This window comes from Vipera berus, assembly GCF_964194415.1.
Source record: "Vipera berus genome assembly, chromosome: 3".
NCBI classification, from domain to species: domain Eukaryota; kingdom Metazoa; phylum Chordata; class Lepidosauria; order Squamata; family Viperidae; genus Vipera; species Vipera berus.
In genome coordinates this window covers 178,392,725-178,412,071 of record NC_138204.1, presented here as the reverse complement: position 1 = coordinate 178,412,071, position 19,347 = coordinate 178,392,725, and the positions used below count along the sequence as shown (strand labels likewise).

Genomic DNA, 19,347 nt, shown 5'->3' with positions numbered 1-19,347 from the left:
CGGAGGCTTCAAATGGTGCAGAATGCAGCCACGCGAGTTGTGATGGGGGTTTCCCGATACTCCCATGTAACACCTCTACTCCGTGAGCTGCATTGGCTTCCGGTTGCCCTCCAGGTGAGATTCAAGGTGCTGGTGATGACCTATAAAGCCCTGAATGGCTTGGGTCCGGGATATCTGAGGGAACACCTGCTGCCGGCATCAAGCTCCCTTCGTCCAGTGCACTCCCACAGGGAGGGTCTTCTCAGGGTGCCGCCGATAAAAGACTGTCAGCGGATAACACCCAGGGGAAGGGCCTTCTCTGTGGGTGCGCCTGCCCTCTGGAACCAGATGCTCGTGGAGCTTAGGACTGCCCCCGACCTCCGCACATTTCGCCGGGACCTGAAAACCTGGCTCTTTGAGCTCTCTGGCCCAGGCTGAGAATTTTTAACTGGGTTTTTTAATTCTAGGGATGATTTAATCTTTTTTAAATTGTTTTTAACTTTTGTATTGGTTGTTTTAAATGCCCTGTAAACCGCCCTGAGTCCTTCGGGAAAGGGCAGTATAGAAATTTAATAAAATAAAATAAATAAATAAAATAAATAGTTAACAAAAATGAAATACCACACAATTTACTCTAAAAATAGGAGAAAGGGGAAAAAGAAAATTCAAACCAATTTTCTAAAAATGTTCATTTCTCTTGTTGACATCCAGCATGATGCAGTTGGTTCACTAAAAAAATTATCATTTCAGTTCTGTCAGTCATTCACCATCTGCTTAATTAATATTGTCAGCCTGCAGGAAATTGAAAATAGAGAAATCAACATTTAGATGAATGTCTTTATATTAGTTTGTATAAAATATTTGTACTTGGTGTATAATATACAAAGACGCAACATGAGTCATTTGAGCAATGTATGCACTTCTGTGCTCACACATGCTATCTATTTTGCCCTCATTGTATCCTAAACTATTTTCTCTTAGCTTGCATCTAAAAAGGAATGTAGATTTGGCTCCAGGAATGAGGAAGCAATGAGTGAACCATTTAAGCAGAACTTTTAAAAAATATTATTCAGTCCTGAAAAAGAGGGCAGTGTAAGGAAGAAATTCAAAATAACCCTACCTTGATTTTATTTGATGTAAGATGGAGTAGAGAAAAACTTGAACATGCCTTTGAGGTTTTGTTATTCTTCCTAACAACACTAAAGAACAATCCTTGGAATCGCTGCTGTGTGTTTCTTGATTTTGCCTATTTTGAAGGGCTGACATTGATCCTGAATGCTTCAGTAGTCTCCCATCAGAGAGGCAATGGACCTAGCCCTCTAGCTGTAAAATTTGGTAATAGATCTTTGAGGCAACTGTCTCTAGAACCAGTTTTGGAGGCATTGTTACAGCATCAATAGCAGATTGGTTGATTGATTTATTGATTGACTATATTATTTTTTACTCCTAGCAACCACATAGATTTTCTCCATGATGATCTATCCCTAAAATATTTTTTCCAGATCTCATAATGGTGTCCACATGGCTACTATAACTTAGTCCATCTACTTTGGTGCTTGTCATTCTCTTCTCTTTCTTTCCAGTTTTGCTAGCAATAGAGACTTTTCCAGAGAGCTAGGATTTTGCATAATGTATCCATAATAGAACAATTTGAGCTTGATCATTTGTGCCATGAATGAGAACTCTGGATTGATTTGTTTGATGATGCATGAATGGCAGATTGATATACAAATAACAAACCTGCACAATGTTGTGATGCAGCTAGCACAGTAATTTGGATAAGCCTTACCTCAGCTGAGAACAGTTCCACAAGTTACTACACAGCCAGTATTGCTTTGTTGTCCTGAAACTCTACTGGTGAAGTTTAGGGGTGGATGTCTCAAGATCACTTCTTGACTTTCACAATACAGAGTGAGTCATTTAAGGTTCTACTTGAGTGGTATTTCCTATAGTTTGGCCCAAAGCCACCTTAGTCTGTGGAAAAAACAGACGAATAGCTCATGCTGCTCATTGAGAGCAGTAAAGGATTATTGGAAATTACCAGAATTGTTTGCAAAATTTTAGACATGCTTTTTCACAAGCTAGTCAAGGAAACATCAGCAAATCAGCAAATCAGGTGAAGAAATAACATTGTTTTGTTTGTGAGCACATACAGTAGTTGATTTCCAGTTGTATGCCAGAGATGAGCATTGAAATGATTGTCCCCTGATTAACCCATTTTGGAAAGGACTTTTAATGGCATTTTTGTAATTTTTTAAAATAAAGACTTGTTGGATTTCTCTATCATCATATCTCCCTTTCAAGAAATCTTTGGCTACCAATGGCCTCTTGCTCTACTGTTCCCCATTTTCAGGAGAGACAAGGCCACTCAGCTCTTCTTAAGGGAATACCGTATTTTCCGGCATATAAGACGACTTTTTAACCCATGAAAATCATCTCAAAAGTTGGGGGGTTGTCTTATACGCCCAGTCGTCTTATACGCCGGAAAATCAGCGAGCTCGCGAAGGCACGCCCTCCCCTCTCACTGTGGAGGAAGCAGGGCAGGCTGGCGTCTGGCGGGAGCCAGCAGGGCAGTCCTGCGCACGCGCGCGCTCCCCAGCTGTTAAGGAGCACTCCTTATCAGCTGGGGAGCGCGCACGTGTGCAGGACTGCCCTGCCGGCTCCCGCCCGACGCTCTTCCCTCTTGAGGCAGCATCGCTCCCCGGCTCCTAAGGAGTCCTCGGGGATGCTGCCTCAAGAGGGAAGAGCGTCGGGCGGGAGCCGGCAGGGCAGTCCTGCACATGCGCGCGCTCCCCAGCTGTTAAGGAGCACTCCTTAGCAGCTGGGGAGCGCGCGCGTGCGCAGGACTGCCCTGCCGGCTCCCGCCCGACGCTCTTCCCTCTTGAGGCAGCATCGCTCCCCGGCTCCTAAGCAGTCCTCGGGGATGCTGCCTCAAGAGGGAAGAGCGTCGGGTCCTGCCGGCTCCCGCCCGACGCTCTTCCCTCTTGAGGCAGCATCCCCGAGGACTCCTTAGGAGCTGGGGAGTGATGCTGCCTCAAGAGGGAAGAGCGTCGGGCGGGAGCCGGCAGGGCAGTCCTGCACACACGCGCACTCCCCGGCTGCTAAGGAGTGCTCCTTAACAGCTGGGGAGCGTGCGCGTGCGCAGGACTGCCCTGCCGGCTCCTGCCAGACGCCAGCCTGCCCTGCTTCCTCCACAGTGAGAGGGGAGGGCGTACCTTCCCGGGCTCGCTGATTTTCCGGCGTATAAGACGAAAAATCTTGAAAATCATCTCAAAAGTTGGGGGGTCGTCTTATACGCCCAGTCGTTTTATATGCCGGAAAATACGGTAGTTAGATTTAGCCAAGGCCAAATATTCTGATTAGCTAAATTGACATTACCAATAACTGTGGATGGACATAAGTATTCACTATTAAGATTGTTCTTATTAACATAAAAAAGCAGAATCAAAATGCTGTATTTTCATAGAATACACTTCGTATCTAAGGCTAATTTTCACTGGGTATAGCAAATTAAATTTATTATTCTTTTATGCACTATAGAACAATACTTAAGAACAAGAATTTCTCCACTTGTATTTTTTCTGCTCTTGAGTGGCTATGAATGCTAGGAGGCCTTTTTGAGGTAATATTAATTTTATAAATTCCCTTCCCTTCCCTAGCTCCTGTTCAGCTCTGTGAAGACTCTTAGAAAATTGTAATGAAGCCTTAAATTTAGCCACTGAAGTGGAGAGAATTGTACTTAATGGAAGCAGTGAAAATATTAAAGGTTGTAAACCTCCAAAAAACTATTTTTTTAATTACATTTATATCCCGCCCTTCTCCGAAGACTCAGGGCGGCTTACAAGCTTAGCATTCATAGTAGTACAAATGTCTTAATACAGTAGATAGGTGCTTTAAAAGTGTGTAGAGAATAAATGATTGCCTACCATTATGCCAGTCACAAACTTCATTTTGCTTGTAAACCTTATATTGCTTACAGTGTTTGAAAAAGTGTTTTGTCACTTTGAAATATTAGTGGATTTCTTTGCTTTTCATGATAGTTTCATTAAAACTTTTCTTTCATCTTTCCACAGTCTTTTCCTGGTCAAAGCCTTGAAAGTGAAGATTTTAACATACCTCCCATTACTCCACCTTCATTACCTGACAATTCACTGGTACATTTGAATGATACAGAATCTGGTTACCCTTCACTGTGTCACCCTATAAACCATAATGGCCTGCTTCCTTTCCACCCGCAAAATATGGATCTACCTGAAATCACAGTCTCAAATATGCTTGGCCAAGATGGAACGATGCTTTCAAATACTTTGTCTGTGGTAAGATTATTAATTGCATATACGTTTGTGGGTATGCATGTATGTATGCATTCATGTATGTTTTCCAAAACAATGTACTATTTGTAATCTGATAAGAAGCTTACTTTACATTATACATGATATAAGAGGTTTGGGGATTGAAAAAGTATTACCCTCTTTCCCAAATCATTAAGGACAGTCCTAATTTTGAAGTTAGAGGAAGATCTTTTAACATAACGAGGATATGCATTGCTCCTGAAAGCAGCAGGAGGAATACTCCGGCCTGATGATGACGGATGGGATTTCGTCGAAACGTCGCCACAACTTTCTGAAGATGAAAGGAACGCGGGAAGAAACCCGAGACTCTAGACCTACATATATATATATATATATATATATATATATATATATATATATATATATATATATATATATATATATATATATATATATATATATATATATATATATATATATATATATATATATATATATATATATATATATATATATATATATACACATATACATATACACATATACACATATACATATACATATACACATATACATATATATATATACATATACATATATATATATATATACATATACATATATATATATACATATACATATATATATATGTATATATATATATATATATATATATATGTATATGTATATGTGTATATGTATATGTATATATATATATGTATATGTATATGTGTATATATATATATGTATATGTATATGTGTATATATATATATGTATATGTATATGTGTATATATATATATGTATATGTATATGTGTATATGTATATGTATATATATATATGTATATGTATATGTGTATATATGTATATGTATATGTGTGTGTGTGTATATATATATGTATATGTATATGTGTATATATATATATGTATATGTATATGTGTATATGTATATGTATATATATATATGTATATGTATATGTGTATATATATATATGTATATGTATATGTGTATATATATATATGTATATGTATATGTGTATATATATATATGTATATGTATATGTGTATATGTATATGTATATATATATATGTATATGTATATGTGTATATATGTATATGTATATGTGTGTGTGTGTATATATATATATATATATATATATATATATATATATATATATATATATATATATATATATATATATATATATATATGTAGGTCTAGAGTCTCGGGTTATACATATATACATATATACATATACATATACATATACATATATATATATCCGTAGTTAACAAAGCTCCCCTCATCCGTGATCTGATCGAGGAGGAATGTGCGGATCTAGCGTGCATCACGGAAACTTGGTTGGGTTCGGAGGGAGGGGTGCCTCTCACCGAGTTATGCCCGCCAGGTTTCCGGGTGCTGCACCAGCCACGGGCTCAGGGCAGGGGTGGTGGGGTGGCAGTGGTTATTCGGGAGACTTTGTGTCCCCGGGAGGCCACCATTGTCCAGATGGCCGGGAGTGAATCCCTCCTCTTGAGATGTGGTCCTCGGGTTCAGTTGTGCTTGTTGCTCACATACCTGGCGCCCAGCTGTGTGGCAACAGCCCTGCCTGAGCTGCTCGACACCCTCTCAGGGTTGGCGGTGGAGTTCCCCAGGCTTATAGTCCTGGGTGACTTCAACCTGCCATCACTGGGGGGGTCGTCGGAGTTAGCTCGGGAGTTCATGGCTTCCATGACAGCCATGGGCCTGACCCAGGTTATTGAGGGCCCTACTCACGAGGGGGATCATACTCTCGACCTGGTGTTCCTGTCTGGACAGTGGTTGGATGATCTGGGAGGGGGTTCTCCGTCCATCACCCCTCTGTCATGGTCAGATCATCACCTCCTGAGGCTGGTTTTCCGTCATGCCATCCCCCGCCGCTGGGCGGCGGAACCGACCAGGTGGTTCCGCCCCAGGCGCCTAATGGACCCGGACCGGTTCCAGAGGGCGCTTGGGCCGATACCTATCACCCTTACCCACAGCCCAGTCGATGCTCTGGTGGAGGCCTGGGAAACGGCTGCCACCAGGGCACTCGACTGTGTTGTACCCATGCGACCTCTGACTCGGCGCAGATCCCGCTGGGCTCCATGGTTCTCGGTGGAGCTCCGGGAGATGAAGCGTCGGAGACGAGGTCTAGAGAGCGGTTGGAGATCCAGCCGATCCGAATCCGACCGATTGCAGTTAAGAACCTTTATAAGGTCTTATCTTGCGGCGATAAGGACGGCGAAGTCTAACTACTTTGCCGCCCTTGTCGCGTCCGCAGATAATCGCCCGGCCGCCCTGTTTAGGGTGACTCGCTCCCTCCTTAACCAGGAGGTGAGGGAGGATCCCTTGCAGGGACGAGCCGAGGAGTTCAGTCATCATCTGATGGACAAAATCGCTCGGATCCGGACCGGCTTGGACTCTGACTGGGCAGAGTCTGATGTGGAGGAATCAGGCGGTCTTGAGCATGTTATCTGGACTGAGTTCGACCCTGTTTCCCCTGATGATGTGGACAGGATCATGGGGAGACTGAGCTCCACCAACTGTTTGTTGGATCCGTGCCCCTCCTGGCTAGCTTATGCGGCTTGGGAGGGAACACGAGGCTGGTTCCATGCAGTAATAACTGCTTCTTTGAAGGAGGGTGTCTTCCCTGCTGCCTTGAAGGAGGCGGTGGTGAGACCCCTCCTCAAGAAGCCTGCTTTGGACCCGGCTGTTTTAAACAACTATCGTCCAGTCTCCAACCTTTGCTTTCTGGCGAAGGTTGTTGAGAGTGTGGTGGCGCATCAGCTCCCTCTGTTCCTGGAGGAAACTGATTATCTGGACCCGTACCAATCGGGCTTCAGGCCCGGACACAGCACGGAGACGGCATTGGTCGCGCTGGTGAATGATCTCTGGAGGGCTAGGGACAGGGGTTGCTCCTCTGTCCTGGTCCTATTAGATCTCTCAGCGGCTTTCGATACCATCGACCATGGTATCCTGCTGCGGCGTCTCAGGGGGTTGGGAGTGGGAGGCACCGTTCTACGGTGGTTCTCCTCCTACCTCCAGGGCCGCTCGCAGTCGGTGTTGACAGGAGGGCAGAGATCCGCCCCGAGGTCTCTCATTTGTGGAGTCCCTCAGGGGTCGGTTCTCTCGCCTCTCCTGTTCAACATCTATATGAAGCCGCTGGGCGAGATCATTCGTGGTTTTGGGGTGGGGTATCACCAGTACGCTGATGATACCCAACTTTTTCTTTCCACCCCGAACCAACCCAGTGATGCCCTCTCCGTGATGTCCCGGTGCCTGGAGGCGGTTCAGGTCTGGATGGGGAGAAACAGGCTTCGTCTCAATCCCGCCAAGACTGAGTGGCTGTGCATATCGGCGTCTCGGGTTAACCAAGTTATTCCACCTCTAACGATGGGGGGTGAGGTGTTACCCCCCGTTGATAGGGTTCGCAACTTGGGCGTCCTCCTGGATTCACGGCTCAATTTTGAAGATCACATAGGAGCCGTGACCAGGGGGGCTTTTGCACAGGTTCGCCTGGTGCGCCAGTTGCGTCCCTATCTGGACCGAGACGCCCTACGCACAGTCACTCATGCGCTTGTGACCTCCCGTTTGGACTACTGTAACGCTCTCTACATGGGGCTGCCCTTGAAGACCACTCGGAGGCTTCAACTGGTGCAGAATGCGGCCACGCGAGTTGTAATGGGGGTTTCCCGATACTCCCATGTAACACCTCTACTCCGCGAGCTGCATTGGCTTCCGGTTGCCCTCCGGGTGAAATTCAAGGTGCTGGTTATTACCTATAAAGCCCTACATGGCCTGGGTCCGGTTTATTTGAGGGAACACCTGCTGCCGGCATCAAACGCCCTTCGCCCACAGGGAGGGTCTGCTCAGGGTTCCGCCGGTGAGAGATTGCCGGCGGGTGACACCCAGGGATAGGGCCTTCTCAGTGGGAGCGCCTGCCCTCTGGAACCAGCTGCCGGTGGAGCTGAGGACTGCTCCCGACCTCCGATCATTCCGCCGGGGCCTGAAGACCTGGCTCTTTGAGCTCTCGGGCCCAGGCTGAGAAGAAAATTTTAACTGGGGTTTTTAGTGTACAGGGTGAATTTAATGCTTTTTAACTGGTTTTAACTTTTGTATGTTTTGATTTTTAATTCCCTGTAAACCGCCCTGAGTCCTCAGGGAAAGGGCGGTATACAAATGCAACTAAATAAAATAAAATAAATATATATATATATATATACATATATATATATATACATATATATATATATATATATATACATATGTATACACACACACACACACACACACACACACACACACACACATATATATATATATATATACACACACACATATACACTTGCTTAGTCCCAGACACGGGACAAATCTTATTTCCTGTTTCAGCCTAGCCCAAGGCCATCTACAGGCAGTAGCCACAGCTCATATTTGTGTAATTTTTTTTTAGCAAGCCAAAAAAAAATTTACACGCACATACATACATACATACATACATACATATGGATCTTTGGTCATTCGGGTATATAATATTTTTTTTCTGGACTGAATTAATCTCTGTTCATACATAAAGTCTAAATGCTGCTTCATGTTTCACCTTTGGGGATGAAATGAATACAGAGTTGATATAAAGAAATGTATCTGAATCATATGAAGATCTTAAGAGGATAAGAATAGTATTTAATGCATACGTACTGGTTTTCACTAATGGTATATTGCAAGACTTTTTCTGTACTGAGGGCTAGAGTTTGGAAACCAAACATTTCCCTAAAGAACTGACATTTCATATCTATTTCTTTCAAAGAAGGAGGAACAGTAGAATTTTGAGAGCTTGTAGATATTCAGCCTGAGAAAATCATTAAGAAAAAGTAAATGAAAGCCAAGTTGGGTAACTACAGTATTCAAGATACTTGGGGGGATTTTAATATAAAACTGGAGGAAAAACTTTGATAACCTAAAAGAAGAAAAAATGCACTGCAAGATTGTTTATGGTTTATTTAGGTTCAAGTCATTTGCTTCTTTTAAGTTGTTTTTCAAATAGTAGAGCTTAGCTTTTTAACAAATTAAAACTTTTAGTATTATATTTAATTTTAATTTATGAAGAAAAGTGAACAGATCTTACAATATTATTTTACATTGATTTTACAGTTTACATTTTAAAATGCATCTCTTTCTATAATTTTGAAAGGAAATAATCTATGAAAATCCTTTTGGCCAATATCTGAAAACATCAGCTGCTATATAATTTTAAATGTTCTGTTCATGCAAGGTTATGGTATTTCACAATATCAGAAGTATGAATGATATCTTTTTTTCAGTATAATCTTACCAGCCACATGTAGTGAAACATTTGGCTCACATATGGCTCATGACTTTATGGCTATAGTTGGAAGAGTTCCCTGGAATCATACTGCTAGTTTAAGTAATGAAGAGGTAATAGAAGTGAAAGATAATGGAAACAAAAGGTAAGGTTATTAGAAAAAAAAGTATGTAGCGGGAAAAGGAGGAGGGATACTTGGCTTAGTAATAATATTTGTGAAAGGGTTTTGGAATTATGATTGTTCAGAAACTGAATATTAATCAATGAAAAGATACCAAAGAAGGTAAATGCAATTTTAAGCTGCATCAATAAATGTAGTTTGTGAATTCCATTCTATTCTGCATTGGCTAGACCACAGGTCTGCAACCCGCAGCTCCGGAGCCGCATGCGGCTCTTTCAGCCGTCTCCTGCGGCTCCCGGTCCTCTGCCATGTGCAGTCCCCCCCCCAAAAAAAGTGGGACTAAAAAAGTTCAACCAATCAATTCAAATATGCAGTGTAGGTGCATATCTCGCCTTGGCTCTACTCTTCAGTCAAACCCTGTTCTGTGCATGTGCGCATGTACGCGCATGCGCACATATTTTTTGCGGCTCCCAGTTTTTCCTTTTGTGAGGGAACCAGTTCCGAGTGGCTTTTTCACTGTTTCAGGTTGCTGACCCCTGGGCTAGACCTACCTCAAAATGTTTGTCCAGGTCTGGGTAACACATTTTAAGAATGATTACCAAACATTTGAGAGAGATGGAAAGAGGGCAACAAGGATGATAAAGAGAATAAGTCTTAGGAGAAGACACTGCAGAAATTTTGGAAAAGATAGGTGACAGATATGATAGCATTATTTAAGAGCTGTTATTGTCCCAGAGTGCAGGACGTGGAATAATGGTTTAAAATAAAAGGAAGGGAAATTTTTTATTTGAATTTCTGCACTGAGCAGGGTATTAGATTCTGTGTCCTCAGTGACTCATCCCAGTTCCATGATTGTTCAGGCTAATACAAATAGTCCTGGACTCACAACCACAATTCAGCCCCAAATTTCTGTGGCTAAGTAAGACAGTTGTTGAGTTTTTCCCCATTTTATGACCTTTCCTGTCACAGTTGTTAAGTGAATCACTGCAGTTATTAAGTTAACATGGTTGTTAAGTGAATCTGGCTTCCCCATTGACTTTGCTTGTCAGAAGGCTGTAAAAGGTGATCACAGGACCCCAAGAAACTGCAACTGTCATAAATATGAGAGAGCTTCCAAACCTCTGAATTTTGATCATGTGACCACAGCATTGCTGCATCTGTCGTAAGTGCGAAAAATGGTTATAAGTCACTTTTTTCAGTGCTGTTGTAACTTCAAATGATCAGTAAATGAACTGTTGTAAGTTGAGGACTACCTACATGTAATTGCTATCCTTGACCTGTCTGAATCCAGAGAAATACTTTTTCGTGGGTTTTTTTTGCATTTTCCCCCTTATTATCCTGGATATGTGGCACAGAAACAATAACCAGAGTTACAAAGAATACATTGTATGGTGTAGCTAGCATATTGGAAGTAACCCAAGCCCCACCATACAAAGATATCTTTCTCTTTCTGCTGATTATGATGAGGTTTAATTGCAATATTTGCAAGGCCATAGAGATGTGATGAAAACTGAAAGGTATAACCTCCTTGTTTTAAGAAAGTGTGTTACCTAAGTGGGGGGAGAAGCTAAACATAAACCAGCAGTGTAATCTGGATAGAAATAAATGTAAATGCAATTTGAGGTTCATTCAACCAATGTTAACTTTCTAAATGATAAGAAGCAATTATACCATTCTCTTCTCTTTACATCATATACTACCTGTTCTGGGCCTCAGAGTTTAAGAAAGATCCTCAGAAACTGAATAGGGGTTAAGAAAGTGATAACAAAGATGAGCAGAGAAGTTGATATTACATATTACTAAGAGAGATTGAAAAAAATTAATATATTTTTCATGAGACATGAAGACTAGTGGGTGGATATATCATATATCAGGAGGGCAAAAGAAGGTCAAGGCATGTCTTCTTTTGTTTCAGACTGCGTGACAGATTCCCAGATTATAGAAATAATTAATTTAAGTTGCAGAAATAAAGGTTTCAATTACATTTTAGAAAATACTTCAAATCAGGGAGAGCATTTTAACAGTGGAACCAGTTCTCCAGACAATGAATTTCCTCCGGTAAATGTTCTGGAATGAACTCAGGACAGTAGATCTGTGTGAAAATTTGAAACAAGTGGTTTGCAATATATGCCAGTGTGATTGTGGCACCTTTTTTTTATTAAAGAGTTTTACAAAAACAAAATTTTACAATATATCCCCAAATCCCTCCCCCCCCAAACCCGCCCACTTCCCCCCCCCACTTCCCAGAGCTAAATACAGGATTATAGTTACAATAATCATATTCTAAATAAAAATTATGCATAATATACAATTAACCAAATTCATAATGTGCTTCAACTCCCCTTTAACATAACTACAAACAAAGTACCAATAACAGTATCCCACTAAAATCTACTCATAAGCTAAATGGAACTTTTTAGTCCCATATTTGTCCTGAATATAATTTATCCATCTCCTCCAAACTGAAATATATCTTTCCTGTGAATGATCTTTCAAATAAGCAGAAATCTTAGACATTTCCGCAAGATTCGAAACTTTAAACACCCATTCTTCTATAGTGGGCAAACTATCCTTCTTCCAATATTGTCCCACCAGTAACCGGGCTGCTGTTATCATGTTCAACATCAAGTTAGTTTCTTTAACATCACAATCTACAACAATACCCAATAAAAACAATTGCGGAGAAAACTTTATCTTTCTCTTAAAAATCTTTTGAATGTTCCACCAAATTTTAATCCAAAAAGCTTTTATATTTCTACAAGTCCACCACATGTGAAAATAGGTAGCTTCTAAACTACCACACCTCCAACATTTAGACTGTAAATTAGGATACATGTTGGACAACTTCTTGGGATCCAGATGCCATCTATAAAACATTTTATAAAAATTTTCTCTTAAATTTTGAGCCTGAGTAAATTTAACATTTCTGACCCAAATTATTGGTTCCTGAATATTTTGTGCCCACTTTATCATGCAGTCTTTAACCAGTTCCGTTTCCGAATCCAATTCAATTAAAGCATTATATATCCTCTTTATATGTGCACAATTTAAATCTCTAATTTGCTTTACTAAATTTTGATCTGTAATTGTGATGCCAACCTTTTGATCTGACTTCCACCTAGCTTTCAATTGGGTATATTGAAACCAAGAGTAACTTATGTTTTCTTGTCTTAACTCCTCTAATGGTTTAAGTTGCCAATCATTCCCTTGCAATCTAAGTAGTTCCTTATAAGAAACCATATCCATACTCACTCCCATAGATACGCCCTCTATCGTGGAACCAGTTCTCCAGACAATGAATTTCCTCCGGTAAATGTTCTGGAATGAACTCAGGACAGTAGATCTGTGTGAAAATTTGAAACAAGTGGTTTGCAATATATGCCAGTGTGATTGTGGCACCTTTTTTGATGCAGATAACTCTTTTGCAAGTTTTGCATGGCTGCTTCATGTATTCCCAGTTGTGTATAAGGGCATATGTCCCCCGGTCCCCCTGTCATGGTCCGATCACTATCTCCTGCGGTTGGTCTTCTGCTATGTCACCCCCCCACCACTGGGCTGCAGAACCGACCAGGTGGTTCCGCCCCAGGCGCCTAATGGACCCGGATCGGTTCCAGATGGCGCTTGGGTCTATTCCTATCTCCCTCACTCACAGCTCGGCCGACGCCTTAGTGGATGCCTGGGAAAGGGCTGCCACTGAGGCGCTCGACCGTGTTGTCCCCTTGCAACCCCTAACCCGGCACAGATCCCGGTGGGCTCCATGGTTTTCTCCAGAGCTCCGGGAGATGAAGCATTGGAGACGGGGTCTAGAGAGTTGTTGGAGATCCAGCCGGTCTGAACCTGACCAATTGCGGCTAAGAGCCTTTACAAGGTCTTATCTTGCTGCAATGAGGACGGCGAAGTCTAATTACTTCGCTACCCTCATTGCATCTGCAGATAATCACCCGGCCGCCTTGTTTCAGGTTACTCGCTCCCTTCTTCATCGGGAGGAGAGGAAGGACACCTTGCAGGGGCAGGCCAAAGAGTTTAGTCGTCATCTTGCGGATAAAATTGCTCAGATTCGGGCCGGCTTGGACTCTGACTGGACAGTGGTCTTGAGAGTGTTATCTAGACTGAGTTTGATCCTATGACCCCCGATGAGGTGGACAGGATCATGAGGAGGCTGAGCTCTTCCACCTGTTTATTGGACCCATGCCCCTCCTGGCTGGTTTATGCAGCCCGGGAGGAGACACGAGGCTGGCTCCAGGCAGTAATAACTGCTTTTTTGAGGGAGGGTGTTTTCCCTGCTGTCTTGAAAGAGGCGGTGGTAAGGCCCCTCCTCAAGAAGCCTGCCCTGGACACGGCGATTTTGAATAACTATTGTCCTGTATCCAACCTTCGCTTTTTGGCGAAGGTTGTTGAGAGTGTGGTGGCGCATCAGCTCCCTCTGTTCCTGGAGGAAACAGACTATCTCGACCCGTACCAATCGGGGTTCAGGCCCAGGCATAACACAGAGACGGCATTGGTTGCGCTGGTGAATGATCTCTGGCGGGCTCGGGACAGGGGTTGTTCCTCTGTCCTAGTCCTATTAGATCTCTCAGCGGCTTTTGATACCATCGACTATGGTATCCTACTGCGGCGCCTCAGGGGGTTGGGAGTGGGGGGCACTGTTTTACAGTGGTTCTCCTCCTACCTCCTGGGCCACTCGCAGTCGGTGTTGATGGGAGGGCAGAGGTCCGCCCCGACATCTCTCATTTGTTGAGTCCCTCAGGGGTCGGTCCTCTCTCCCCTCCTGTTCAACATCTACATGAAGCCGCTGGGTGAGCTCATTCATGGTTTTGGGGTGGGGTATCACCAGTACGCTGATGATACCCAACTTTTTCTTTCCACCCCTGAACCAACCCAGTGATGCCCTCGCCGTGATGTCCCATTGCCTGGAGGCGGTCCGGGTTTGGATGGGGAGAAACAGGCTTCGTCTCAATCCTGCCAAGACTGAGTGGCTGTTCATACCGGCATCTCGGACTGACCAGCTTTTTCCATCATTAACAATAGGGGATGAGGTGTTACCCCCCGTTGATAGGGCTCGCAACTTGGGCATACTCCTGGATTCATGGCTCAGTTTTGAAAATCATATAGGAGCCGTGACCAGGGGGGCTTTTGCCCAGATTCGCCTGGTGCGCCAGTTGCAGCCCTATCTGGACCAAGATGCCCTACACCAGACATGTCAAACACAAGGCCTGGGGGCCAGATCCGGCCCGCGAAGTGGTTTCATGCAGCCCACGAAGCCATCCTGGAAACAGTGAGGGAATGGCCCCCACTGCCTTGGCCCTGGCCTAGAGACCCTCCTTCTGCCAGAGACCCTCACATCTGTCCCACTCCTGCTCAGGCCCCCACAGGCACCCTTGATGCGAACGTTGTAGAGCTGGCCACGCCCACCCAGTAGGCCACGCCCACCCAGTAGGCCACGCCCACCCAGGCCATACCCACCCGGCCCCCTGAGGGCAACCGCAATGCTGATGCGGCCCTCAATGAAATTGAGTTTGACACCCCTGCCCTACACACAGTCACTCATGCGCTCGTGACCTCCCGGTTAGACTACTGCAATGCCCTCTACATGGGGCTGCCCTTGAGGACCACTCGGAGGCTTCAACTGGTGCAGAATTCAGCCACGCGAGTTGTGATGGGAGCTTCCCGATACTCCCATGTAACACCTCTTCTCTGCGAGCTGCATTGGCTTCCTGTTGCCCTCCAGGTGAGATTCAAATGGCTTGGGTCCGGACTATCTGTGCGCTCCCACAGGGAGGGCCTTCTCAGGGTACCGCCGGTTAATGAATGCCAGCGGGTTATTCACAGGGGAAGGGCGTTCTCTGTGGGTGCACCTGCCGTATGGAACCAACTACCCATGGAACCTAGGACTGCCCCCGACCTTTGCTCATTTCGCCGGGACCTGAAAACATGGCGCTTTGAGCTGTTTGGCCCAGACTGTGGGGTTTTTAATTTAATTGGGTTTTAGATTTACTTTTGGGGCTTGAATTTAATCTAATTGTTTTAATTGATTTTAATTTTTTGTATTTCATGGTTTTAACTGCCCTGTAAACCGCCCTGAGTCCTACGGGAATAGGGCGGTGTACAAATTCAATAAAATAAATAAATAAATAAATATGTCAGTTTCACTGGAACTATTAGCAAAGCAAAGCAAAGTTGCCATGCAAGGACATGGTTGTGGAAACAGCTCAGAAACAATTTAGAAGCAGCAATTTTAGTTCTAGTTCCTTCTGAGTTGTATAAGAAACCTTTTCCTTTTTCCAAGTTGTCAATGTCTTTTTTGGATTTTCAAATATCAATATTTGTTTAATAGTAGATTCTTCATCGTACTTGAATGTTTCGTTTTTTCTATTGTATTTTGTATAGATGATTCTTTAGTTGTGGTCAAAGTTTGGGCTTTCATATCTGGGCTGTCTTCTTGTTCCTTCACATAGCCTCTTAGTATTTCATTGGCTGTGGTAAGAATTTGGATTAGTGTTTTCAACATAGCGAGAGTTTGTTGATCTTCCTCCATAAATAAATTTTGTTTCTGGTCTTCTTCCATATTGGTATCTTAATCTAAAGGCTTTACACTTGGAAAATCCAAAAGAGAGATTTCTTTTCTAGGTAGGGAACACAAAGCCTTTCACAGCTGTTGTTTCAAAGTTCTCAAGGTTATGTATCTTATCTATTTCCCTGGGCAGTCAGCCAGAAGTAGGCAATGAAAAATAGGAAATAAAAAATCTTTCAATCCACATGCTTTGAGAAATAAAGTTCCAATTGGGATTCAGTTACTTTTTCAATGTTTAAAACGCCCCTGGGTATTTAGTCGGCGCTCTTTCTGGAGGGAGGGCAAAAGTTCCCCTTCCATCACTGCAGGGGGGAAAATCCTTAGCAGCTTAAGGAGGTACAGAAAGTAATTAGAGTGTAAAAGAGGTAGATCTCATCCAGCCTCTTCCGCACTGCTTTAAGAGTTGCCTAGTGGACAAAATGTGACTTTGGCTGTTCATAGCCTAGGGATGAGCCATAATGGCCAGTCCTTTCGTCTGCTGGTTTGGAGGGATCGCCAGGTCTAACGGGAGAGTTGCAGCTCTCCCACAATCCAGCGAGCGCCCCTCCTTGCTGGTTGCCTCTTCAGGGCAACTTTTGGCCCTTTTTAGTGCCCTCTAGCGATGCGAAACTGGACGGGGGGAAAGAGAGCAAGTCTCCCAGCCGTCCATAGTGGCTGCGTGACAAACCAGAAGTCTGATTTTGTGTAGTTTTTTTTCTAGCAAGATAATACTGATTTTAAATTCTTGCCCTTTCAGAGTACTGTAGGTGCTATAAACCTGACAGTGCTTTGCAGTATAAAACTAGTAGGCAGGAGAAGACTGTTTAACAGCAACAGTGAGCAGTATTTTTTACTTCAATGTAATAATCAATACTGCCATCAATGAAGCCAAACTTTTTGTCCTTCTCTTCTTCTGCCTGGGGATGGTTAAGAGACAGAGTGTGTGATTTACCAAGATATATTATTTGCTCTGCCTTTTAAAACAACTATAGGAATAATTAGACTGATTAAAGGAAAAATATATATCTTAATTTTTCTGCAAGGTTCATAACACCTATTATAGCCCATGAAAACATTTCAACCCAAAATGTTTGGAAATTTTGCTGTAATCTATTCAAAAATAGTTTGGAACTACAAATAGAGTACTGGAGCTGCATGCAGATTTCTTTCCTGTTCACAGAGAAGATGCCACAAATTCATGTTTTTGAGCTAATGCTCATTGGTCTTCATTTATTTTTCTTGACTATGATTTCTACATTTTACCATAACATACATTTAAATCAGAAACTAAAGATATTTTGTTTCTGATTAAATAGTATATAAAGTGTTGATCATGTAAGCATATTTTGACTAAACAGTAGAGGAAGATTTGCATTGCCTATATTGCTTAACAGAGAAACAGTGTGTTTTGGGAGCTGATTGCCTTTTCTTGTCATAGGTCAGGGGTGTCAAACTTGCAACATCACGTGATGTGTCGCAACGTATTGCAACTTTTTTGCCATTGCCGGCAGTGGGGTGGGCGTGGTTTTGCTATGATGCATCTGGCCCATGGGCTGGCAGTTTGATACTCCTCTCATAGATAGAGATAAAGGCTCAATAGGACTTCAGGGATATTGTAATTGAATTGCAGATCCCTACCAAGGAAGGACTACTTCCAATTTTCCCTCTAATCCAATGATTCAGCATAGATACAAAATTTTTGGCATATTTAACATTCTCCCAAAAGTTACACTGAAATGAATAAAATAATCAAATAAATGCCTGATGATAATTATATTCCTGGAAACTGGAGGAAAAGAGAAGCAGCCCATTTATAAAATGGTTGCAGTAGATATAATTAGGACCCAAAGTTTTATGTAGCAAGTGACAGAAGGATACACAATAATTATAGTTTGTTGACAAGTGGAAAAGAATTCCTTTTTTATCTTAGAGCTTTAGAAACCAAGTGTAAATAAATATGCTATTTGACAGATTGTAATTGCCATTAGCAGGGCATCTTCCCCTTGAATCTCATGGTGTTATTAAAAGGGGGATTACAATTAAGCATTTTATAAAGTGACGTGAAAGTCCATTAAATTTCTCTAACAAACAGTAATTTGCATTTGATACTAATACAACACTTTTTTTATTTGCAGAAATGTTGTTGGCTGTGACCTCCCCCTGTTTGGGTCTCCTGGTGCTCTTTTTGTGCTTTGATAAATGATATTAAGCATTCACTCTCTTTTTCTGATTCACAGTGCACTTGAAAATATAGTATGCCAGTGACAGATCTCTTTGACTCTTACATGAAACATGCAAGACAAGATGAAATGAAATGTTGAATTCCCTTGATAGACCCAGAACATTTATTTCTTTAGGTTGCAAATAACAGGTTCCATTTAATTTTGTATTAAATCTGTTTCATTTAAGATGAATATGTTTGTTCCTTTTTGGGGGGAAATGGTTTAAGTTTCAACTTAGAGAAAAAATAATATTTAGTAAAGGATAGTATTGAATAGATATTGAGAAAAAGTTCTGGCATTTTAAAAGCTTAATTCTGACATTTTTCTTCAAGACTTCCTTTTCTTCCTTTTTCGTTTGGTTTTAGGCTCATGTGCCTATTCTTAATTGATATTTTTTCATATGTGCTGAGGTCAAATAGCTTGCCATTTCAGTAGCTAGAAAGTTCCTTTTTCTATTGATGTATACTGTAAATATTAAACATACTTAAATGATATACAGACATATCATTTAATCAACACAAACATCACATTTCTTGACACATGTGACAGATGTGTTTAGCATAACAAAACCTATAAGATAAAAACAAGAAATAGCTGGTATCAGTAAGTTTAAGAAAACTCTGCTTTTGGTATGGGTTGAAGGAAAGAATAGAAAGTGAACGATGTCAGCAAACTTGCTTGAAGAGACAAAAAAAGATAGATTCTTGGTTTCTGAACTTTGTTTCTTTGTCTTTGGGTTGGGCTTCTGCCTCTGTATGTTAGTTTCCCTGTGAGTTAGATTACAGAGTCACTTGACTGAGGTAATGGTTGGTGTGTGTGCTGATTGTTTTTCTTGAATGGC

General features: G+C 42.3%; 1 protein-coding gene across 1 annotated transcript in view; it reads left to right on the top strand.

Annotated features, from left to right (window-relative positions):
• Window positions 1–19,347, top strand: part of TOX (thymocyte selection associated high mobility group box) — a gene marked incomplete at both ends in the record, with an annotated part of 240,069 nt that overhangs the window by 141,948 nt on the left and 78,774 nt on the right. Inside the window, one exon of the mRNA XM_081325155.1 lies at window positions 4,053–4,295. Coding sequence (XP_081181281.1) covers window positions 4,053–4,295 — 243 coding nt within the window. The remainder of the gene's footprint in view (window positions 1–4,052; window positions 4,296–19,347) is intronic.